The sequence below is a fragment of the Ranitomeya variabilis genome, chromosome 2 (assembly GCF_051348905.1).
Source record: "Ranitomeya variabilis isolate aRanVar5 chromosome 2, aRanVar5.hap1, whole genome shotgun sequence".
Taxonomy (NCBI): Eukaryota; Metazoa; Chordata; class Amphibia; order Anura; family Dendrobatidae; genus Ranitomeya; species Ranitomeya variabilis.
Window position 1 is genome coordinate 783394815 of NC_135233.1, and position 26228 is coordinate 783421042.

Consider the following 26228-nt stretch of genomic DNA (forward strand, 5'->3'; position numbering starts at 1 on the left):
CATCTTTTGCACACTTACCTGTTGTCGGACAATCCCGTCTCATACTTGTGTTGCTGTATTAAGTTATCAAGATTCCTACAAAGCTGTAACGTGACTGACACCACTACTCTCTGTAACACCTTTCCTGTGTAGGGCAAAGTGGATGTGATGAGTCCAATCCATTGAGGGTGCATTTTACATGCATAGTGCTGGTGCAACGCCCTGATCACAGCACAGAGGAACATTCCCTGGCATGTGATTGGCTGTGAGTGCATATATTGTAAGGAGGTCATTGGCTGCTGAGGGTTTATGTGTTCCAGATCAGTTATTACAAAATCAAAGCCTGCCTCGTTGTCTTCAGGAACCGTCAACACCCGATGTTCTAAGATGATAAGACCTTGAAGGACCTTTAATAATTGAGACTGTAGTGTACTGCCATTGTCAAACTCATCTTCAGAAAAATTTATGAGACTGTCCTCAGAAAAGCCTTCTTCAATGGCCATTATGTTCTTCTCTGCCATGCGCTCGCTGTGCCACTTCTGAGCGCTGAAAATGGAAGATAGGAGGCAGTGGAGGATCACTTTCTGCACCTTGCATTTAGACAACATATCGGAGATAAAACTGGCAAAGCCCTTGGCAGAGCTCTCAATGACCTTTGCCAACTCTGTAAACAGTAGGGTCAAGATTTCGACGCTCATCATCTGCATGTTCCGGTTGCCCATGAGATCTTGCTGTGAAACTTTCACATGTGTAGGGTAATGGCTTCTCATGAAATACAAACATAACGAAATTAGAATCTCTATATACATGGAGCTTCGAAAATTGTGATTGGAGTCGAGGGGAATGTTACTATAAAAGTCTTTCCCCATCACAGAAATCCGATGCCTTGCTAAAAGGTTCTGCAGCAAGGATAGCTGAGGAGTGTACGCATTGTTCACGCTGGTGGTGGATATAGCATTCACAAACACCGTTGGGCAGGTTTTTAATATGGCTTTTATAGCAGATAACGCATATAATGTCCTGGAGGAGTCATATAACTGGAGGTACAAGAGCACATGCTGGTAAAGAGGGTGGATGTTGAAATGAGGGGATTTACCGATGCCAGGAGATCCCACATCACTTTCAATTTCAGAAATTTCACCTTCTCCACAACTGTACCAGTTCTCCAAATCTAGTCCATCACTGAAAAAAACATTTGTCTGTTTCAACTTCTCATTTTGTGCTTTTTTCTTATCCTCGTCTTTCCTTCTGGCCATTTTGACTTTTGGTTTTGTCCCTGTTGCTTTATTGCCCCCTTCCTTACCATTTTGATCCCTTTCTGACACTTTCCCTTTAAAATTAAACTGGATGCTACTGTGACTCCGTTTTCTGTGATGTCCCCCCATCATGTTGGAATTAAACTCCACAGGTAACTGCTGAGCCATAATTGAAGGAGAGGATAGGTTTCTGGTTATAGCATTTGCCAAGCTTTCAATGCCACCTTCTGCAAACACGGACAGAAAGTTAGATGGGTCTCTGGCTGAGAAGTGATTTTCGTTCTCTTGAGGAGCTTCTTCCTCTTTCCTGGGAGATTCCGGTACTACAGCGATGCATGGACTTAGCCCGTCAATTGTCTCTACCTGATCTACATCTGAGAAATTTGTTTCAGGTTCTTCACCAACACTTCTAAGAACATTGCAAATCAAGTCAGTGATAACTTGTTGAACGGTCTCCTCCACAGAGTCCTCTCTAGAGCTATCCTGAGCACTCAAACTCTCAGCATCCACCTCGTCCCCCACTGAAGACTGCGAACACCCAGAATCCGAGCTTTGCAGGATTTCTATCTGCTGGTCTGGAAGCTCAAAGTCCGATATTCCCATTGGGATGGTCTCACTGCTTGTACTCAGGAGGGAAAGCCGGTCACTCAGAGGGTTCACCGTCAGGCTAAAGTTCTCCATCTCATCCATTAGAACCTGCTTAGACGTTATCCCAGAACATAGACGTGAGCTTGGAAAAGCTGGAAGAGAATATACTTTGGCTTAGTATTACAATATGAGCACATATAGTAATAATCATCATTATTGGGACTTGTATTCCTGCGGCTGGCTTTTATATAATTATTATTATTATTTTTTTAATCTTCTATATGGTTCCAGATATATACACTTTCTAATTTAGTGTAAATTTTTATAGTCTGTACTGAGAGGGTGTGGCAAGTGAGTAAATATGCAGAGTAGCATAAAGACACACCCCAGAGACCACAGCGAGCCACGCCCCCTCGGTACCAACCATAAAAACTACCACCAAATATAACGACTGATATCTACATTAAAGTTTGGCGGATTTAAAAAAATAAATAAAAATGTAATTATATTAAATTATATATAAGCACACACACACACATACACATACATACATTCAGACATGCACACACATACTAAGAAGAGCAGTGGATTTACAATACGAGCAAAAACTGGCCACATCTGACTGTGTAACAGGACCCTTTTCATGTCGCAAACTGCCAAAATATCAACAGGGAATATTATTGTAGATAGCAGTAGATAAGCAAATCTCAGATTGAGCACATATCATGCCTAGCACGGTATACTCACCATCATTATTGCTAGATGCCTTGTCAAAGACTTTCCGGTTCTCGTCCAAGTGTTGAGCAGATTTACTCCAGTGTCTCTCGGCCTGGACTCGTTGCACCGATACACGTTGAGTTTTAGGGTGAAGGAGCAGAAGAAGAAGAGGTTCAAGGACTCTAGCGATATCATGTCTCTGCAGTACCTGATGCAACCAGGCCTGGCCCACAGAAGATGTGCAGCCATCTAGGCTATTCAGACTGTCCAGCATAATGAACAAGGACCTGGAGATGAGAAGCAGTAATCAGTAATGCACCACTAGAACGGCTGGAGAGGGACATGATGGTGGAGATAAATGGTCTGGATTGGTAAGAATACAGTGGTATGGCAATGTACAAATATTCAGCAAATTACTACATTCCCGACCACTGTCTTTTGACTGTGATGTCTTTTGGCATTGCGGGATTATTGCTCCTGCAACAGACCAGGAGCAAATTAGGTCTCGGTAAGGGACCCTGGAGAGAAGGCAGCAGGGTATCACTGCCATAGTCTGCACAGGGCTCTATGAGCACTACACAGTGAATAGAAGCATTGAGAATGCCGGCATTTCTGTTGGTCCCAGCAATAACATGATCACTGGGTGTCTGCAAATCAGTTGCCTTAGCAAACCCACATACGCTGTGCCAGTGACTTGTGGTACAGCAGGGGGAGGTTTTTCCTATAATTGAGGCTAGGTCCACATTATTACAGTGCTCTCTGCGGGTACAATGTAAGGGACTGAAAAAGATGCGTACTTCTAGGGCAGAGGCCAGACAGCATCCACAGTGGCTCCGTCAGCATCATTCAATGAATGGCTCCGTCAGGTCTCTGTCAGAATATGGATTGTCGGGGATTTCAACAGAAACCGTGACATATTGCTTATCGGAGAACACCAAGTGTGAACCCAATAATAACAAAATCAAATGTAAGGTCATCCAGAGGGAATTCTTCATCTCTTTGGGGATATATTATGTATCAATACATGTCACTATAACATATAAGAAAATAAAGTGTAATAAAAGACACTCCCCACCAAAGAAAAAAAAAAAGGATGAAAAAACTACATTAATTTAGCATAAAACAAATGTTACATACACATCACAAGCGACATCTACATTATAAATCCATAAGACCATAATAGAGTGAAGAATTAACCCCTAGACAGGCGGCAGGTACTGGCTATATTACATAGCCGGCGTCTGTCTCTAACATATGGAGCTGGAAATGAGAGCCATTAACCATTTAAATGCTGCTGCCAATCTCTGACAGCAGCATTAAAATGGAATACGCGCCACTGCTCGTAATTACCGGTTTCCATTAGTGCATTGTGACTCAACCGCAGGGAGCTAATGGGTTACTATGGCAGCTGGGGGCCTGCTGAAGTCCCCTGTCTCGGTCATCTTGGTGCTCCTCTGAAGCTCAGCTATACGCCGAGCTCTAAAGGAAACCGAGATTTACACTATATACTGCAATACTATGTAGTAGAAGAGATCAGTGAATTGTAGATCCAAGTCCTCATAGTTATTAAAAAAAAAAAAAAAAATTAAAGTAAAGTAAAAAACAAAATCATTGTCAGAAAAAAAATCATAAATGCATTTTTTGGTCACCACTCCTCCTAAAAAAAATGCAATAAACACAGCAGATGAAATAGTTGAATTTCAGCAGAATGGGCGATTTGGTCAGGAATAGTGGTGTCCTCAATGCTGAGAAACACTGGCAGCATACGGATACTTCTACACTCATACCACACCATCAGGGAGGAGCCTGATTGACTCCAGATTTATTCCGCAGCAGGACAATCAGCCCAAAACATAAAGAAAATCTTATTAAAGAAGCACACCCATCAATGCTTTTATTAATTAATATGTTGCAGTCATCACATTATACTGCACTGTGCACTTACAATTGCTCATTTTGCCTTTCTACCCAGCTAATTCTTCTCTTTGCTCTATGTAGAAACAGGAAGTCTCTGGTCCTTGCATTTATCATTCCCATCTTCAACTCCTGACCCAGCTGCTCCCTCCTCACCACTGCCAGGGATTTTTGCAGTGACTTATGAGTCATACAGGAAAAATTGACCTCCTGTTTTAACATAGAGCTTAGGAAGATTCAGCTAGTCAGTTATTAATCGTGTCATGCCATACACCTTATGGAAAAGAGAAGAATTAGCTTGGCAGAAGGGTAAATGAGCAATTGTAAGAACACTGCACTATATAATTTGATGATTGCAAGATATTGCTAAAAACTGTAGATTTATGGTTTTGTTCACCTTAAGGCAACCTGTGAAGCTCTAGTAAACTCCTTGCCCAAGAGAGTTAAGGCAGTGCTTGAAAATAATGGTGACCACACAAAATATTGATAATTTGGGCACAATTTGGCCATTTTCACTTAGGGACGTACTCACTTTTGCTGACAGTAGTTTAGACATTAATGGCTACGTGTTGAGTTACGCTAGGTTCACACTGCATTAACAGCAGCCCGCTCAACACATACGGTAACGGGCTGCTGTTAACGCAAGTGCCGACTTGTCACATCGCTAGCCGCAGATAGAGCATCTGCTAGCTCTATCTGCGCTAGCAGTGACGGACCCGGAAACGCTGCAGCCCCCGTCCTAGGGTCCGTCACTCAATGACGGCACATGGCTAGCGCACGCCCATTGTGGGTGTGCGCTAGTAATGCGCACAACATAGAACTTAATGGCGGCGTTAACAGGCTACGTTACACCGCGGTGTAACGTAGTCCGTCTAACGGATGCCACAGATGCAGTGTGAACCCAGCCTTATTCTGAGAGCACACCAAATTTACACAGTTATACAAGCAGTTCACTGACTACATCAAAGTGTCAAATCTTCAGTGTTGTCCAATGAAAAGATATACGGTAATAAAATATTTACAAAAATGTGAGGGGTGGACTCACTTTTGTGAGATACTGTATGTGTACACATTCATACATACACACATTGAAATTGTAACACCAAGAGTGAAATGTCGTGGAATTAAGAAAGTTCTAGGATTGATAGACATACTAACGATATGCAAAATGTGGAAAAATGGAAATAAATTTCACTAACATCTCCATTTACTCAGTATTGAGTATACGACTCATTCAGAAATATATGCACTTACACAACTTGGCATGCAATCATTGAGGTTATTAATGGTTGTCTAAGGATTTTCTGATCGGGCATTGTAGTGTTGAAGAACAGTTCATAGGACACTTTGGAGGAAAGAGTGACCACTATTATTAATGTAACGCTCAGCTGTTAGTGTACTGAGAATCAAGATGAGAAAGGGTCTGGCTACCAAATATATTACGCCAGCCAACGCCATAATCTCGGGCATAAGTATGATGCTACATTCCCTTATCAAGACCTCTTCGTGGCATTGCCCACAAGGTCTCAAGTGGTCTGCAAGTGAAATTAGATGTCACATAATAAGCCTAAGGGTACCATTACACTAAACGATTTACCAACGATCACGGCCAGCGATACGACCTGGCCGTGATCGTTGGTAAGTCGTTGTGTGGTCGCTGGGGAGCTGTCACACAGACAGCTCTCCAGCGACCAACGATGCCGAAGTCCCCGGGTAACCAGGGTAAACATCGGGTTACTAAGCGCAGGGCCGCGCTTAGTAACCCGATGTTTACCCTGGTTACCATCGTAAATGTAAAAAAAAACCAAACACATACTCACATTCCGGTGCCCGGCGTCCGCTTCCCTGCACTCCTCCTGCATCCTGTGTCAGCGCCGAACATCTCCGGCATCTCCCACAGAGCACAGCGGTGACGTCACCGCTCTGCTTTACGGCCGGCAGTTACACAGGATGCAGGAGGAGTGCAGGGAAGCGGACGCCGGGCACCAGAATGTGAGTATGTTTTTTTTTTTTTTTTACGTTTACGCTGGTAACCAGGGTAAACATCGGTTACTAAGCGCGGCCCTGCGCTTAGTAACCCGATGTTTACCCTGGTTACCAGTGAAGACATCGCTGGATCAGTGTCACACACACCGATCCAGCGATGTCTACGGGAGATCCAGAGACGAAATAAAGTTCTGGCCTTTCTTCTCTGACCAACGATGTCACAGCAGGATCCTGATCGCTGCTCCCTGTCAAACACAACGATATCGCTATCCAGGACGCTGCAACGTCACGGATCGCTAGCGATATCGTTTAGTGTGAAGGTACCTTTAGGATGACATCTTCAAGGAGTGTGTATGTCCTCCCCGTGTTTGCATGGGTTTCCTCAAACACTCCAAAGATATACTGATAGGGAATTTAGATTGTGCCCTCAATGAGGACAGTGATGATGACGTCTGAAACATACTGTGACTAATTTTGTGAATTGACAATGTAATGTATACTGATTTGATAGCCCCCCTACCTGATGTTTAATTCCCCTTTTTAACATTTGTTCTTTATAATACTGAATTATTCAATAATCACAAACCTGTCAAAAGTACGGCCATAGGATGAGGACTTGTTAATGTGAAGGTCTCTGGTCAGGTGCCACAGGACTGCGAATCTACCATGAGCCTCCATTCTAATTTTCTTTGAAGAAAAAATAAATGGTTTATTGAAATGCTCAAAACTGTACAGAGTTCACTGTGAATATTGTCACACATGTACCTTGTCCTTGTGCGTCAGCTGCTGGCTGATCACATCTTCACATATACTGGAAGATGGAACCAGGTTGTGGAGCTGATAGAAAAGTTCGACACTTCTTTGATGGTGTTGTGGGGTCCGGTCACCCATCTGTTGCCACAGTGTTACAGCCACATTCTGAAAACAGAATAGAACAGGGCGGTAACAGATACAGTGAAAAAAAAAAAACGCAGTGTAGGAGACTGCAAACACCAAACTACATTTATGGTAAGAATGTTTATATATAAATATCCAACAATTCAGAAATGGTTGCATCTACCTTAAAGAAATCAGTCTTCTCAGCCATATACCGCAAATTGCCCTCAGTGAGGGGAGGCCGGATAACAACAGACACTCTGCCTTGGTTTGGGCTCAAGGGCTGAGAAGTTTCCGGGCCATTGGCATTTTCTCCTGTTACAACTGCAACCGACTGCGTCAAACCGACCAGGTCCATGACAAGAGATATGGCAACGCTCTGTACACTGAAGTCAACTGCAGCGCCGCAGGCGTTCATTAGGGTCTGAAGCCACATTGGTGGTTGGACCTTCTCACAATCCACTAAAGACAGAAATAACGTATATTAATACTGTACAGGCCATTACACCCAACTCTACAAGATGCAGAACACTAGAGGCTTGTTTCTTCTGCTTCGTATTTACTAGGTGTTTAAGTCATTGCAATTTAAACACAAATCAAAATCAACTATATGAAGGAAAGTTATTTAAGAAATAGAAGAGGAGGAAGTTTATTTAATCCCTTCACTTATACTGGGTGGACCATAATCTACCCTACAACTGAACTGATACTATTGGAGACATTCCAACAATGAAGACCTTCTTAACCCTGAAAGCTCCCTCTCACTTCCATATAGAATACAACACGTATGCTGGTCAACACGTAGACCAGCACAAACCCTTAAAGAGGTTGTCCGGGACCTTAACATTGATGGCCGATTCTCAGGGTAGGTCATCAATGTCTGCTCGGTGGGGGTGCGGCACCCATTAATCAGCTTTTCCCGGTGAAGGCGGTGGTCAGAACTGCTCAGTTGCGTTGCTGCACAACACAGCTCTGTCGACTGAAAAGTGGCGGCCGGGTACTTCACATCCATCTGTTATTGATTTCAATAGGGGGCGGCTGTCTCTTAAAAGGGGGACATTTCATCAGCTGTAGCATTTTAAACTGGCCACACAATGGAATAGTGGCTGCACACCTGAGTAAAGGGTTATTTTTAAATTTCTTATCTTTGCTGTGAAGATGTTTGCTTATAAAATTTAGATTGTAATTTCCCCTTCAACTCAGAAGATACTAGCAGTAACCGGTTTCTGGGGGCGTGCACTTTTTCTCATTAAGGTCATTGACCAAGCAGGAGGAATCCTAGAGGGGGGAAAAAAAATGATCATACCCCAAGAAAATGTAAGTCTTGGCGCTTCCTGCGAGAGATATCAAATAACACACAGGCCTGCTTTCCTGACTGCTAGCATCTACTGTCGTTACAAGCGGGGGAGGGAAGTAGAGCAGATATGCGTGTCATATGTAGCACTCTATGCACAATTTGTCTGGGTGCTTTTAATGATACAATTCCTTTTCCATTTTCACATTAGTGCCTAATTGTGTGGTGCATAGACTTTGCATTGAATTTTACATATATGACAGGCAGAAGTTATATAGATCTAAGACCGCCTACACTTACCCCCGTCTCCTTTATCTGACTGAACGTCTACAGTGTGGCTGCCTTCTGCAATATACACGGGAAAGCTGGAACACTCAAGGAATAGCTGGCAGGCAGCGATGAAGGCTGGACGGTATTCTTTTGGAGTAATCGGTTTGCTCATTTTCTTTTCTTCGGTGTTCTCTGTGCCCTCCCATTTAGCGCTATTTGCTTGACCTCCTGATTGCTGTTCTAATGTGAGAGTTTTAGGGGTCACATTCTTCGGAAGAACGTACAGAGTAATAAGTCTTGTGAGGAACTGCTGGAAATACTCCAAGCAGCACTGCATCGCTGTTTTTTGTGCCGCCTTTATACTGCGTGTAGCTGTTCCCTTTGGGCTTTTACAAGGGTGTACAACCGTCTCTTCAGACCCTACAGTGGAGGCAGTTTCAGTTTCTGATGAAGTGCTTCCCAATGGCAGACCAGCTGCACTTTGCCCGTCATTCAGAGCTCTGTCAATATCATCCACTTTGTCTTCCTGGTATTGTACAAATTCTGTAAATCCACTTTCTGAAGATTGGCTGCTTGGCGGGTTTTCCCCATCATCAAACACATCGCATGGAATTTCAGCAGAACCCGGAGACAACTAGGAAATAAATAAATGATTGTGTGAAATACTTACATATAAAAACATGCATTAAAAAAGGAATCCATTGGTAAGATCAACCCTCCAAAGCCATCTATATGGGCATGTAGGTCACAGAAAGTTGAATAAAATGATACCATGATATCTGTGATCCGATGTCTTATTCCAGGGAAATCCATGTTTTTCCTGATATGTAAATCAGCTATTCAGGACTATGGGCAGGACAGAGATCGCCCTGAGAATCTGCCTCCAGAGCTTATTTTACACTTACCAGTGTGAGACATGTAGATCAGGAGAGCAGACCGTCAGTCATTCCATGTCACACATTGGTGATGGCCCCTATTATTTATCATGCTTTGCTTAATAGTACCATTGTATTTCATAGAACTTTACAAACATTATCATCCTAGTCCCCTTTGAGGCTTACAATCTAAATTCCTTATCAGTATGTCTTTGGCATGTGGGAGGAAACAATAGGAAACCAGAAGAAAAACACGTAAACACAGGGATAACATACAAATTCCTTGCAGATGTGTTCCCTGGTGGGATTTGAAACCAGGACCCCAGCACTGAAAGGCTACAATGCTAACGACTGGGCCACCAAGCTGCCCACTTTCATTTAATATAAGTTCTGGAGACAAATTCTCCGGGAGATCTATGTCTGCGCCAAAGATCTTAAAAGCTTATCTACATTGTGACAAAGTCACTGGAAAAGTGCTAGTGGGGAGATATGTTTCACTGAGGCTATTCGCTTCAGTGATTTGAAACCCAGAAGTTTCATCCATCACACTGTGTGTCGAGAGGGGTTAAATGGCCATTTTAAAGGCTGGGTTTTTGTGGACAACCATAGAGCGGGTGGAAGGTTGCCCACCTTATCTCCACCTCAGGGTGGCGTCTGGGGGTTAAATAGTCGGCCTCCAGAGGCATTCAGTGTTCAGTAGGGCTGGAGAGAGGACCTCCAGTGATTTGTGCCCTGAGAAGGAAAAGCTGAACCAGTGAGTGGATACTATTGCCCGCAGATGCAGAGACTGTATACCATTTTGTTTTGCTTTTCCTGTTTCGCCTGAAGGCCTATGTTTATTTTCACTTCACATTAGTTTATGCCACAGGTCTAATAAACCAACGGAAGATTTAAAGAGACAGTGTACCTGTGTTTATCTCAGTGTGCAGCCGAGTGAGCCGATCTACCACAACATATTAAAAAAAAACGTGGATATCTCTGGAATAAGACATCAGATCCTAGATATTAGGGTATCATATTATGCAGCTTCTTTTGACTTACATGCACACATAGAAGGCTTGGAGGGTTGATTGTGCTCACAGATTTAACAGGGTTGTCTAGGCTTGCAGGCTTTTGCTCCAAGCCTGGACAACCCCTATTACGTGGAACTTCCAGAAGTGTATTTATGTGAATAACACATCCTGTTCAGATTTCTTCATCACATTGACACTGCATAGCATCCACATCAATATCTAAGGTGGCAGGTGACATTTTTTTTTATTTTATAGTCCCCTGTCCCTCCTCTTGCCTATCTTGCCACCAGGCCCTCTAATCGGCTCTTTTTGAGCTGCCTTCTCCTTACAGAAGTGTCTAGGTTTTCTTTATTAAGACACTGCCGCTGACCAGCTCCATGCGGTCACTAGGGATGTGGCAGAGGGAAAGGTAATGCAAGGGCCAAAGAGAAGGGACTGTAGTTCATTTTGGAACCCACTCTTGGCCCTCAGAAACTAACAAAACGACAAATCTGATTTTTTCAGGAAAGATGTTACAAATTAGATTGATTACAAATCTATTTGCTCAGCTATAAACAAAGCATAGGGAGATTTTGTCATGAGAACCCACTGGTAGTGCAATCAAACATTCCAAAATTGTGACATCAAGGACTGATGCCTGCAGTAATGTAGAAAACAAAGTACCGTATCGGTTTTTATATTTTTTATGCAAGTATAGCAACCTTTGGCAAATCACTACAGGATTCCATCTTTTAGAGGATTTATCACCTGCTCAAAAAGGGACCAGTTTTTGTTTTTATTTTTATACCAGCTCATAACTGAAGTACAGTATGTAGTTTTTTTATTTTTTACCCACAAAATGTTTCTACAGATATGCTTTTCTTGCTTTTTTTAAATCAGAGCTAGCAGTGTGCAATAAGCACACTACTAGGATTCAACCCCTGCTTGTCGTTCCCGAGGTTCTCACCTTAAATTTGAGAGAAGTAGCTAAGATTCAAAATAGCCAATGACCTCAACCAAACAAATTGCCAAATGGCTGTCACCTGTCGAACGCTAGAACTGACAAGAAAAGCAGACTCCTAACGGTACATAACTTACAAACCGCAAACATTCAGCAAGCTGCAGGGCTTGGCAACATTTCCGCATAGGTGTACAACCCCTTTAAAGAAGACGTATAAGGCTACTTTCACACTAGCGTTAACTGCATTACGTCGCAAATCCGTTTTTTGCCGAAAAAACGGATGCGTCAAAAAAAGTGAAAAACGTATGCCACGCATACAGCATTTCGACGGATCCGTCGCAAATCCGCTAAACGTTTCCGTCGAAATACTGGATGCGTTGCATACGTTGCATCCATTTTTACCATCCGTTGCATCCGTTTTTACGACGGATCCGTTTTTAAAATGGGAGGCTCCCAAATTTGATTGGCTACTGGAAAATATGGAAGACTATATAGTTACTGTTTTTACAGCCCATCTTTGAGGGTTTTAGTTTTGTGGCAGCGATGGAAGGTGTTCTTGTGAGGATTGCTAGTTTGGTTACCGACGTTATCTTTGAGACGAATCGCCTGGACATCATACTGCAGGAGAAGGAGGCGGCAGCGGAAAGGCGTAGGATGCTTCTGCAGCAACGGAGACGGAGATGACTGTGGATTCATCCGATTAATGAACTACGGATGATGATAAAGGGATCCAAACCCTAACCCTACCCCTAACCTCACACCTAACCGTTTAATGAACATTTTCTGACAGTCATAGTGCCACATATTTCAGTGCCACGTACTATAAATACTATAACTACGTGGTTATACGTGGCACTGAAATATCGTGGCACTTAAATACGTGGCACTTCTATACGTGGCACTTCTATACGTGGCACTTCTATACGTGGCACTTACATACGTGGCACTTATATAAGTGCCACGTATATAAGTGCCACGTATATACGTGGCCATATATGTGGGGTTGAAGGCCCAGGCCAGGTTTATATAGATTTGGGGGTGTCTGGCCAATTGGCAACAAAATCCAGCTTCTGAGCATGCTCAGTGTAAAAAAACGTATTGCAGCGCTGCATTGCGTCGTACGACGTGTCCTGACGCATCCGTCGCTCATAGGCTTCCATTGTAGCCAACGACGTATGCCGCAGGATGCGTCGCGACACGTTTTTTAGGCGGAGACAAAAAACGCTACAAGCAACGTTTTTTGCCGACGACGTATCGCCAAATTTCGATGCATCCGTCGTAAAACGTACACGACGTATGTCAATCCGTCGCAATCCGTCGCCAATACAAGTCTATGGGGAAAAAACGCATCCAGCAAAAACTTTTGCTGGATGCGTTTTTTCGAAAAAAAGACGTTTTGAGACGTAATGCAGTTAACGCTAGTGTGAAAGTAGCAAGGCTGAATTCACATGTCCATGCATGGAAAGACCTCGAGTCTCCTAATTAGAGGCTTTTAGTTCAGGTTAGGAGACCAGGGGTCAGTTTGGACATTGCAGTCTATACATTATCCATGAAGTATGGACATGTGAATCCAGCCTAAAACTGAAAATAGAAAAAAAGAGCAGCAGAATATGTATTAAAGTGAAAAAAAATAAATAAGAAAAGATGACCTGTTAACACCCCGCCACTAAGGCACCCACACTCCTGGTTTCCATATTAGCAGAGATTACGTGCATTAATGGTCAGTGACAGTCCAAAGTGGTCATCAAGTACAGACCATGGCTGCTGAAGGCAGTGATTTCATTTTTGCACAACCCCTTTAATGTATAACACAATATATTTGGTGTACACTACAATATTACCTACCAACCTTTACGGAAATGTTACATAGCTATACACAAATTGCAAGATACCATTTTGCCTTTTGTTTTGTTTTTTAAGAAAATCTTTAGAGAAAAGACAGTAAATGATCAAAAAGGCAAACACTGGCATGTATCCGATTCCTGTTATTTAGATTAAAATGTAATCTTCGGTCATTTTTAGGAAGATGTTGACCTTTTAATGAATATTGATTGAATTATGCATCATCATTGTAGGAAACTATGTTTCCCTTTCAGAAAATGAATTAATAGGTGAAACAAAAAAAAACAAAAAGATAAAAAATAAAAAGCAGAAATGTGCCAATTCAGTCCTGAAGCTATGAAGATGGCTGATGCTACATATAGACCAAAGGCTCGAGTAACAGTAGTCTCCATTCCATCTGCATTAATTACATAACTTTTCTTACGCTCCATAAGGGGTTTCCCAAGCTGACAGCCTGCCGATCCACAGGCAGCATGTATCAGGCACTGGCTGTATGATGTCAGCCAGGTATGTCGGATTCCGAAAAGCTGCAACCCACTGGAGTGTCTGGCTCCTCACTATACGCACACATAGGCAGAGACCTGCCAATCCACGGCAGAGGGAAGCTGCCAGGAACCCACCTGTCTCTGACTCGTCTCCATGCTGCTCACTCCTTGACGGCTCTTAAACCCTTCATGATCAGGATTTTTCTTCCCTCCCCTTACTCCAAAAGCCTCAACTTTTTTTTTTAATTTTCCTTCCACATAGCCGTATTGGGGTTTATTTTATGACTTTTAAATCACATCATTCATTTTATCACGTGATGCACTGGAAAGATGGGAAAACAATTCCAAGCACATTGAAATTGCAAAATAGGTGCAATTTCACAATTTTTTTTTTTTTTTTTTTTAAGTGTTGAAAAGCATTCGGAAATTTGTAAAAAAAAACAAACATTTTTTTACTTGTATAAACATACTGATCAAATAGTCATTAAACTATACTGAATCAAAAAGTTTTTTTTTTTTTTTTTAAATCAAACCTTTATTTAGACATATATAAAATATACACACAAAGTTAAAATTGTGCCTCTAAACCAAGAGCAATTCTACACAGGAGGTCAGCTGAAGCATATGCATATGCATATAAATATCCAAGCAGAAACAGATGAGGTTGGCAAACTCCCTGATGCTCCTGAAAAAATGTGAAAAATACTGACTATGGATATTAGGGATTGCGTTCACATCAAGTCCTCTCCCAAATCTTCAAAAAATTATACGAGAAAATCCCTATTGGGTGAAGCAGGTTGTGATACAAAGTGCAAATGCATCAATACCGTAATATCCAAGTCACAGTGCAACTAAATAGTCAATTACAAAGGAGCGCGTATCTAAAGTGTACCATCCATACTTGGGTACACTGATGCAGTTGGATGGTGTTTGCGCTCTACCATCCATATTTAGGTACACTGACACTCGTTGGATGGTGTTTGCGCTCTACCATCCATATTTAGGTACACTGACACGGTTGGATGGTGTTTGCGCTCTACCATCCATATTTAGGTACACCGATGTGGTTGGATGATGTTTGCGCTCTACCATCCATATTTGGGTACACAGATGCAGTTGGATGGTGTTTGCGCTCTACCATCCATATTTAGGTACACTGACACGGTTGAATGGTGTTTGCGCTCTACCATCCATATTTAGGTACACTGACGTGGTTGGATGGTGTTTGTGCTCTACCATCCATATTTAGGTACACTGACGTGGTTGGATGATGTTTGCGCTCTACCATCCATATTTAGGTACACCGATGTGGTTGGATGATGTTTGCGCTCTACCATCCATACTTGGGTACACTGATGCAGTTGGATGGTGTTTGCGCTCTACCATCCATATTTAGGTACACTGACGTGGTTGGATGGTGTTTGTGCTCTACCATCCATATTTAGGTACACCGATGTGGTTGGATGGTGTTTGTGCTCTACCATCCATATTTAGGTACACTGACGTGGTTGGATGATGTTTGCGCTCTACCATCCATATTTGGGTACACTGATGCAGTTGGATGGTGTTTGCGCTCTACCATCCATATTTAGGTACACTGACACGGTTGGATGGTGTTTGCGCTCTACCATCCATATTTAGGTACACTGACGTGGTTGGATGATGTTTGCGCTCTACCATCCATATTTGGGTACACAGATGCAGTTGGATGATGTTTGCGCTCTACCATCCATATTTGGGTACACAGATGCAGTTGGATGGTGTTTGCGCTCTACCATCCATATTTAGGTACACTGACACGGTTGGATGGTGTTTGCGCTCTACTATCCATATTTGGGTACACAGATGCAGTTGGATGGTGTTTGCGCTCTACCATCCATATTTAGGTACACAGATGCAGTTGGATGGTGTTTGCGCTCTACCATCCATATTTAGGTACACTGACACGGTTGGATGGTGTTTGCGCTCTAACATCCATATTTAGGTACACTGACGTGGTTGGATGATGTTTGCGCTCTACCATCCATATTTGGGTACACAGATGCAGTTGGATGGTGTTTGCGCTCTACCATCCATATTTAGGTACACCGACGTGGTTGCGCTCCACCACGCATATCTAGAAAAAAGAGCTCATATAACTCATTCAATTCATACAAGTGAATGAGCTGCATATAAAAATAGCATTAGAAACAATACATGTGCTATAAGCCAGCATCAGTCTTACCTTCCGATCCTCCTTGTCTTTACCAGAGCCATTTTGACCACTGGAAAGCTGGAAGGAGCCTTCAGTGCCTGCAGACAAAAGTGGAGGTTGTACTTTGCTGAGAATCTTCGAGCAGAGTCTTAGCGAATCGGTCAATTCCTTGAAGTCCAGGGCTTGGAGGTGGCTGGTCAGGGCAGATATCATTCGGAGGAGCAGCTGAGGGAGATGTTCAGTCTGTATCTCAATGTAAGTCTCCTATGATGAAAATGAAAAAGATGAGGCAAATTGGTTACTGACATTTCTAGTAAATGAGTGTTTTGGGGCAAGTGAGGAAGAAAACAGGGTCTCTAGTGCCACCTATTGGAAGCAACAAGCTGACAATAAATATCGACCCTTTAATGAGTATTGCCACATGACTTGGCATGACTTGTCACACGTGTGTGCGTGTGTCTTTATCCAGATTAGAATTCTGACATTTTTCGGTGAACTAGTTGCTGAAGAGGCACACACTGAACAACATTGGAAAAACCAGTCTGATCATCGGACATATTGTCCTAGTGCATTCTTTTACATGTATTTTTACTGCTAGAAGTGCCTGGAACACTGTGATTGCAGGATTCAGTATGGATGAAGAAAACGTTAAGCAAATCTTCCATTTATTTTTTTAGAAACAACATAATGGCAGACCCATAACCATATACTTTCACAACGTACACATAACGGCAATTATGGAGATTTTGTCACATCCAAAAACTCAATTTAAAGAAAGCAGCCCAATAAAATTTTAGGCTAGTTTTCTCAGTTATGACTATCCAGAAAATGATCTTTAAGTATTCTGAAAATGAGAGTGCTGGGTGAGTCAGTGAGTTCTCTAGTCTGCTGGCCCGAGACCACATGGACCAGGGCTCACCTTTTTACCGTGGGCATAATACTACTCAGACACTACAGGGTGAGGGTAAAACAGCATGGCAATACTTTATTAAATCACCAACAGACAATAACATGTAGAACAGTCCCAGCAAAATAACCAAGATGGTGCACATTTTAGAGTCTCACCCTTCCACTGACTTGCTGGGATAAGAGTAGCTGTTACTTCAGAGCTTTCAGGGCCGACTACCCCCATCTGTGGCACGCACAGAGAGGAGGTAACAACAAACGTAGGAAGTTGACAGTCCACTGAGGCACATGGCCACGTGATCAGATGATCACAGCCTGGATTCTCCGAATGTCTCCATGGAGCCAGGTCACTGGTGGGTCCAAATACTGGATTGCCCAAATGTATTCATAGGGCTAAGGTGACCAGTGGGTCCAAATCCTGGTTTCTCCCAACATATCCATGGGTTCAGTGATGGCCAGTAGAGCAGATCTGTAATCTTCCAGTAAGGGCTGTGGTCCCCGAAGCTGGAATCCTGTAGAATGTCAAATCTGTGTCTCTCATGATGGAGCCATGATGTCTTGGCGGTGGTCCTGTAGAGTGTTCCTGGCTATGGTTTTGCAAAGAGTGTCTGTTTTTTTTTCTCAGCAACATAAAAAAGCATTTTTATACACACATCTGTGTTTCAGGTCATCATCCACAGGTGAGGGGAAGGTGTGATGAGTTTAACTCTTATTGTTAGACCATTTTATCAATTTGCATAGTTTTTCCTCCGTCTTGCAAGTCAACAAGCCACAAGGTCCCTCACGAGGGTCAATCAACATATCATCAAACATAAATTGTTCAATGACCCTGTGCCCATCTTGCAAATATACCAGACAATAAGCTCTATGAGCTGATATAAGAGGAAAACAGCAGCCAATCAAAAATATCAAGAATCAACATTTAAGACTTAAATGACAACAGTCTATGGTTCTTGACCAACTGAAAATAGATGTCTGGATAATTAAGATTAAATGAGGTGTTATCACACCTTGGTGTGGAAAAGCTTAGAACGCCATTTCACACCATCTTCCTTTTATTGACTGACAGCACTGGCTGCGCAGACACCAGAGCGCAGACACTGACCCTGTAGCGGCGGAGCGCAGACACCAGAGCGCAGACACTGACCCTGCAGCGGCGGAGCGCAGACACGGACCCTGCAGCGGCGGAGCGCAGACACCAAAGCGCAGACACTGACCCTGCAGCGGCGGAGCGCAGACACTGACCCTGCAGCGGCGGAGCGCAGACACCAGAGCGCAGACACTGACCCTGCAGCGGCGGAGCGCAGACACCAGAGCGCAGACACTGACCCTGCAGCGGCGGAGCGCAGACACCAGAGCGCAGACACTGACCCTGCAGCGGCGGCGCGCAGACACCAGAGCGCAGACACTGACCCTGCAGCGGCGGCGCGCAGACACTGACCCTGCAGCGGCAGAGCGCAGACACCAGAGCGCAGACCCTGCAGCGGCGGAGCGCAGACACTGACCCTGCAGCGGCGGAGCGCAGACACCAGAGCGCAAACACTGACCCTGCAGCGGCGGAGCGCAGACACTGACCCTGACCCTGCAGCGGCAGTGTCAGTGCAGTAGCCAAGGAGTTACTGTCTGATTTGGTCGCTTGCTACACTGATTCACAAGGGTCATTTTCTGGATAAACACAGCTGAGAAAACCAAATTATTTAATTAGTTTAAACTGAGTTTTGCAAAGAGATTAAAAAAAGTAAAATTTTTCTAAGCATATTGTATACTTTGCTAGAAAGGAAACTGTAAGAAACAGGTTCCCAAAAGTATCCCCTTATCGATGTGAAAAAACCCCTCTATGTTTAATCAAGAAAAAGAACATGCAATTTCCTTGAAACATTAGAAAAAAACTGACATTTTAAGAAACAAAGCAGTCTTCTAACTGGACGTTCTATTTAGGTTTTCATGCTCCTAAAATTGATAGAAAAAAATCAAAAATAACAATGGGCATGTGAGCATAGTCCTTACATGGCGATGGCGTTTGTTTGTTAATTAACTATTACTTCTTTTTTTTTTTTTATTCACTAATAATGGTTTTTGGCATTTTTTATACTCTGTATAGTAAACAGAACGTATTAGCGTATTAGAAACTTTGAATAGGCCATCAATTACTTTTGCAGGGTGGGGTCAGCTTTTGCCAATCCTTGTAATCGGCAAATTGAAGAGGCCATGACGATTCAGCGAGTGCCGCCTTCTCGTCACCAGTTACAGGCACAGTAGCAGAGTTTCATTCACTTGAATGGGGAGGCTCTGCAGTACCAGCGCAGCTACCACCGGCTGATCGGTGAGGAAGTTGGGAGTCCGATACCCTCTGATTTGATTAATTGAAAACTGCTCCAAGCTTGGAAGATAAAGATGTACACTACCAAACCCTCTGAGGACAGGACAATAAACTACAATCACAACATATGGCGCTGCGGCAACGGTTGGTGCACGGAGCTGCATCTTTTAGGCTACAGAAAGTTAGGACCCACTGAGAGGTTCGCCGTGACGTGGCAGTGGGCTCCATACAGTCTGTTCAGAATGTTAAGCTAAGAACCTCATGTTCAGTTTTGCCTAGTGGGATTACATCAATGTATGATTTTTGGATGTGCGTTCAGTCTTTTTTATACAGGTCTAGCATACAATCATCATGTATGTATATTAGGACACCACTATAAAGCTTTAGTAAAAGCACAGGAAGGAAGGAAAGGAAAGAAAAACAGGCCATCATACAGTACCTGACAGATCACTCTCATACTCCTAGTAGGCTTGGGAAAGGAAAGCAAAAGGTTGAAAAGGATGGAAAAAGCAGGTTGGGTAGTTATTAGATGTGCACAGAAAATAATGTCACAGCATTTTATAAAAAGGGTTAACAGCAACAGTCCCTGGAGGAAAACACCATGCCATCTGCCCTCAAGACTGGTGACGGCTTTTGCTGCCAGGCACAGGGTGGCTTTGGCAGCCCATCCATAAACATGAACCCAAAATATAACATTTATAGAGTGCTTTTCTATGGAAACAGAGCAGCAATCCTCTAATAAAGGAGTTAACAAATCTGAACCGCTGGTCTGCCATCTTCATTTTAGAAGGTTTAAGTGGACATTACGGCTGTGATTCATCATTTGTGTTTTCTATTGTCAATTTTCTTTGTCTTTTAGTATAAGTTGTCTATTTGTAGGCCAAATTTTTCAGAATGACACACCAGATTGACAGATTTTGCACAAAGTAAAAAAAAAAAATAGCTAATTTTTTTAAGCACAAAAAGTTGTGCATTTTGCAAATGAGAGTAAAAATGTAACCTAAATAACCGTCATAGATAAAATCACTATAGTGGGAAGGTAGGGACATTTACGACAACTTTTAATTAGAAATCACAAATGATGATTCAGGTGAAAGCATCTGGGAACCCCAAACTCGGCCCACATTGACAAATTAAAAAAAAACAAAAAAACAAAAGAGTAACACACACAAAAAAGTAAGGTGAATATGGCACAAAAAAACAATAAAGTGCAAAAAACCCCTAAAAACAAGACAAAAAAGGTAGAAGAGCAACAATTATTAGGCCCTTATGTTTTGTTTTCTGAAATCTGGCTCAGATTGTCTAAATTTATAAACTGATGTCAATTACCCTGTATAATTCTTACCAAAGACACAATATCGAGCAAGAAATCCACCAGCAAGCAGAAATTGATAAGAGGTAACTCGGACTGATTACCGCCATCAGACGGAGGCTGAAGTCTGGCGTTCAGCGTCCTCCTAACAGAAAGAATACAACACAATTTCCAAACTAAGTCAATGCAATGTCATTTACATTATTATTAGACAGAAAGCTAAATGGGACTTCTCTGTAGGTGGGACGTGGTCTCGGCTCATACTATACAATAAAAAGCCAAGGTAAAACTCCATTATTAAAGAAGCACAGTTATAGATTGCCAAATTAAATGCTCTGAAAATTAAATCCACAAAATGGAACCATATTTCTTAAAAACACGACATTTAGAAAGAAATAGGACTTGAAAAGTGCAAGAGAAGAATAAAAGTAAAATATCAATAATACGTCTGCGCCGGGACTGAACTGCAGGATGTTTGTCACAGCGGAATTAAATGCTTACTTGCCTAAAGGACCAAAAATGCTGTAATAAATCATCAGTACAGCCTGAGTGATATTAAATAAAAAGCAAAATAAAGTGCAGGATTTATAGTCAATTTGTACTTACCTGCAGCATTCTTCAAACCAACGGGCAATGTAATCCCACATGTAATAAGGCTCAAAGGAATTAAATAGAAGGTTGGCGGTCTTAATGAGTTCCGCGGTCCTCTTGTTTTCACGCAGTTTACTTAACAGAAAATTAAAAAAATATTTTATATTGCAAACAACATGCAGCCAATGTAATAGGTGCTATTGCACCTTCCAGCAAAGCGCTACTATGGCACCCAAGGGGTAAAAAAAGAAAAATCAATAAAAAATAATACCCTCCTAATCCGCAGACCCAAGCATACAGTCCAGCGCGCTCTGCTGGTCTTTGCTTACATTCCTGCATAGTTCATTCTTGCATCCGCGTGACTGCTGCAGCCAATCGCTGGCCTCAGTGGTGATGCTACAGCATATGGCACAAGATCGCTGCAGTGGTCACGTAGATTTATGTTATATCATAACTTAAAGAAGCACTCCCAACAAAGTTTTTATCCTCCAATATACTGCAATCATATTATATAGCACTATGTAAGTACAATTGCTCATTTTGCCTTTCTACCCAGTTACAGTAATTGTTCTCTTTTCTCTGTTCTATGTAGAAATAGGGAGTTTCTTGTCCCAGCAGAAATCATTCCACTCTTCAACTCCTGACCCAGCTGCTCCCTCCTCTCCCCGCCAGGAACTTTTGCAGTGACTTATTACTTACTGGCCTCCTGTTTCTACATAGAGCTTAGAAGGATTCAGCTAGTCCGTTTTTAATCACATGATATCATAAACCTAAAAGGAGAAGAATTAGCTGGGTAGAAGGGTAAAATGAGTAATTGTAAGTACACAGTGCTATATAGTAGAATAAATGCAATATATTAAGAGGATAACATTTTGATGGGAGCGCTTCTTTACGTGACATAAACAAAGACAGGGAAGGGCAGCACTAAAGCTGGAGTAGATTAACCAGGTGAGTATTTTTTTTTATTATTAAGCACAATTTTTGCTGTTAGCAATTTTTCTTATAATCCTTTAATAATCCATGACATACTATAATATCATGGAGTGTGTCAGATATGGGAGGAGAGCGGCTGCACTAGCCATGGGGTGGGCGCAGCGTGTGGAAGGGAGCAGCCTAGGGGATAATAGGCAGCTCCTCATTTTGGATTCAGACTTTCTGCTGAGATTTGACAGATCGCACAGGGGAAGGGTGTGTCGACTTCACTCACCTCTGAGAAGGGGAGAGAAGGACCCAGGAGGCATCAGCTCTAAGGGTCCACCACTTGCCCCAGGTCATTCAGGGAACTGCACCGAGGTCAAATAGTTGCTGGAAAGGCTTCCCTAAGGCTATGTGCACATGTTGCAGATTTTGCTGCGGATCCGCAGCGGATCTGCAGCTGCGGGTCCGCAGCAGCTTTCCATGAGTTTACAGTACAATGTAAACCTATGGAAAACGCAATCCGCAGTGCCCATGCTGCGGAAAAAAATGCGCGGAAACGCTGCGGGTTACATTCCGCAGTATGTCAATTCTTTGTGCGGATTCCGCTGTGGTTTACACCTGTTCCTCTATAGGAATCTGCAAGGGTAAAACTGCAGGTGTAATCCGCACAAATTCCGCATAAAAACCGCGGTAAATCTGCAGGTAAAACGCAGTGTTTATAAAATCCGCTGTGGAAAAATCCGCAGAGCACCTTTCTACGTATGCACATACCCTTATATGTACGCGCTATTGAGGCGCTCCCAGTGAGGGGGGATAAACATTACCAGTCCAGGCTGGCGATATATAAACCTCCCGGCCGTCACTGTCAGGGCTCCTCACTAACACAGTATGGTATGCTGCAACCAGTTCCTCGTTCGATATAAGCCCCGTCTGCCATCAGGCTTATATCGGGTCAGAAACCAACCTGGGTAGCGTGTAATAACCAACTGAGAGTGCGGACGTTGGGATTCGTGAATCGAGATAAAAGCAGCCCAAGATTAATTTTATATGTGATTGCAGAAAGGCACACTAGAAATATACAGATATATATACACACATATACAAAAGCAGATATACAGGTATACAGTCAGGAGTGTAGTACAAGGGGAGGGTACAGATAGATTGCAATTACCGTGTTATGTAGCATGTGACCACAGGGAGGCACTGATGGATCACAGGTCCAAATCTTTGTTACGCGAGTCTCTGACTCTGTGAGGAAACAGGCCTCTTGCCAGTAGAAAGACTGAGTCCAAAATGGAGAGCTGCCTATTATCCGATTGGCAGCCCCCTCCCGCACACTGCACCCACTCCTGGGCTTGTGCAGCCTCTCTCCTCCCATATCTGAGTGTATGGTTTTCTGTCCAGAACCGTGGATGCTCATAACTTTCCCCCCGGAGATCTAACTAAGACGGCGGTGGCGCCACTGGGTTCTGCTGGATTTTATCTGTGCAGTGAGACCAAATATGCCTACCATATGTAATTCCTGGTACCTATGCTTTATAACTCAATAATGCAGATTATGTGCTCGGCTAGGCTCAGAGATATTGCATTCTGATACTATAGGTCATTTTCTAGATTCAATATCTCAGAGCCCTGTGCTGGTCTGGGATCTGTGGTGCCACAATGTCTGCTTGAGTCAAACAAAGCACTCCAGTTGGCCGTTCCTGCAGGAGAATTCACACCCCTGTGATAATTGCAGAACTTGGTGCTGGGAGACACAGGGTCTCCCCCTGGAGAGAGCTTCAAAGGCCTATTTGCTTGGGCTAAGTAAAGCAAAACATTGGTCTGCGGTGTCCAAGGAAGTGCCTTCCCTGGATAATGGGGTCCAATTGAATAATGTGTATTTGACTTCCCATATGGCCTGGGGGAATGCAAAAGGTGGGGGCTGAGTTTGGAGCGAGTATCTTTGGGCATCTGACAGGGAATTCCATCAGATATCAAAAGGATATCAATTAGATGTAATTTTCCCATATCTCACAGCTGGTATCTGCCTTTAACAACAGTGATCAATGCTACTCATGATCTCTGCTGTTAAGAGTTAACCTTTTTCATCCAACTATAAATCACTTACTAAGGCATTATAGAGTCACAATCCAGCTGAGCCGTTTGATCGGGTGCCCCTTGTCACCCACAACACGATCATGGGGAGGTCAACCGGTTGCTTTGACAGCAGGGGCCCGGATGAAGACCCTCATGCTATTTCTCCTGTGTCGTCCAGCCACAGGCATCATGGGAGACTGATTTTCACTATATACAGCAATACAGTGGTATTGCTGTATACAGTACAAGTGACCAAAGGTTGAAGTCCCCTATGGGGACTGAAAACAGATGACTAGTAAAAAAGAAGAGAATAGCATACACATTGTTTAACTGACGAAGAAATAAAAAGTTATCCGTCATGGAAAACAGAGTCAAACCAATTAAAGGGAACCTGTCACCCCCAAAATCGAAGACGAGCTAAGCCCGCCAGCATCAGGGGCTTAGCTACAGCATTGGACTTAGCTTTTAGGACAAAAATGGGGTGACAGAATCCCTTTAAGACTATGCAAAAGAAGCAACACGGCACTCGTACTAATAATCAGTATAGGTGCTCAAGTAGGGTATCCAACCCAGGAATCCAAAATAAGAAAAAAACTTGGCACTCAAGAAGAATTTTGGTGTAAAGAAGAAGATCCTTTAATGTGCATCCACAAAGATATAAGTTTGAAAATTTTCGGTCCACATCCGGAACTTCATCAAAACAATTTTACTGGTATAGTAGGTAAAGCGTGTATAGGGTCAGTGTTGGTTCCAACTGGAATATTCAACTGGCATGGATGCAATGGGAGATCCTGTGGATGTCAGCGCACGTGGAGTACGGCGGAAGCCGCTCCGAGATACACGCTTTACCTACTATACCAGTAAAATTGTTCTGATGAAGGTCCGGATGAGGACCGAAAATGTTCAAACTTATATCTTTGTGGATGCACATTAAAGGATCTTCTTCTTTACACCAAAATTCTTCTTGAGTCCCTTTAAGACTATGTTCACAAGTTGCATTTTGTTGCATTGGTTTTTTATGCAAAGTTTAAGCCACTTATAAAAAGCAGGTTTTGCTTAGATTTTGTGGCATTTTTATTGCTGCGTTTTTGTCATTTGTCTCTTGTGCATGCTGATAAAGTTTAGTGCATAAAAAAAATGTGATTCAACTTCATCAGGTATTGGCACCAAAAACGGAGGTTTTTGCACTACCCATTTCTTTCATTGGGTGAAAAATGTTGACAAAATAGACATAAAAAAACCCAAGGTGTTTGCATGAGATTTCTGAAATCTCAGACTTCGCTGCTACTGTGAAACACAGCTGAAAATTTGTATTAAAAAAACGTAATGTGTGAACAGCATTAAAGGGTCATCTGGGACTATTTTAATAATTTTTTACTATTGGCCTAAGAAGTAACAGGCAGGTAATTACTAACTACCTGCCTGTTGTGTCATGTGTCATTCTCTGCCGGTTCAGAGTGATCACGGACCGCTCCTGCCAGCGATTAAGCAGCTTCCACTGACATCACGTTGTAACAGAATAGGTTTCTCTTCCGCTCTGCTCTGTTGAAGGAGCGTGACTGCAAAAGTATTGCTGATGGACAGCCGGCTCCGCACTGCATAAGTGCGGGGAGTCAGCTGTCAATCAGGATGACTTCGGCAGTCACGCTCCTTCGACAGAGCAAAGCAGAATAGAAACCAATCATCTGTTGATGTGGAGCAGCTGAATCGCCGTTAGGAGCGTCGGTGACCACGCTGAGCCGATACTGGATAGAACAGGCAGAAAGTTATCAACTATCTGCCTGTTAGTCTTTAGGCCCACAGTTAAAAAAAAAAAATTTAAAAAGTAAATAGTCCTGGATAACCTCTTTACAGGGTTAAAATTCCAGACAAC

The 26228-nt window shown here is 42.9% G+C and overlaps 1 protein-coding gene across 5 annotated transcripts in view; it reads right to left on the reverse strand.

The window, feature by feature from the left end:
• Positions 1 to 26228, reverse strand: part of DOP1A (DOP1 leucine zipper like protein A) — a 105951-nt gene that overhangs the window by 32608 nt on the left and 47115 nt on the right. For 3 of the 5 annotated variants that reach the window (XR_013221817.1, XM_077289814.1, XM_077289813.1), the window contains exons 11-20: positions 21374 to 21493; positions 20801 to 20912; positions 19895 to 19924; positions 16260 to 16493; positions 8911 to 9514; positions 7501 to 7778; positions 7206 to 7358; positions 7027 to 7127; positions 2571 to 2827; positions 19 to 1975 (exon numbers count right to left, since the gene is read on the reverse strand). Coding sequence is in view for 4 of the 5 variants with exons in the window: in XM_077289814.1 (XP_077145929.1) it covers positions 19 to 1975; positions 2571 to 2827; positions 7027 to 7127; positions 7206 to 7358; positions 7501 to 7778; positions 8911 to 9514; positions 16260 to 16493; positions 19895 to 19924; positions 20801 to 20912; positions 21374 to 21493 (3846 nt within the window). In the remaining variant the exon portion in view is untranslated. The remainder of the gene's footprint in view (positions 1 to 18; positions 1976 to 2570; positions 2828 to 7026; positions 7128 to 7205; positions 7359 to 7500; positions 7779 to 8910; positions 9515 to 16259; positions 16494 to 19894; positions 19925 to 20800; positions 20913 to 21373; positions 21494 to 26228) is intronic. The other 2 variants (XM_077289815.1, XM_077289816.1) reach the window with 1 other exon arrangement.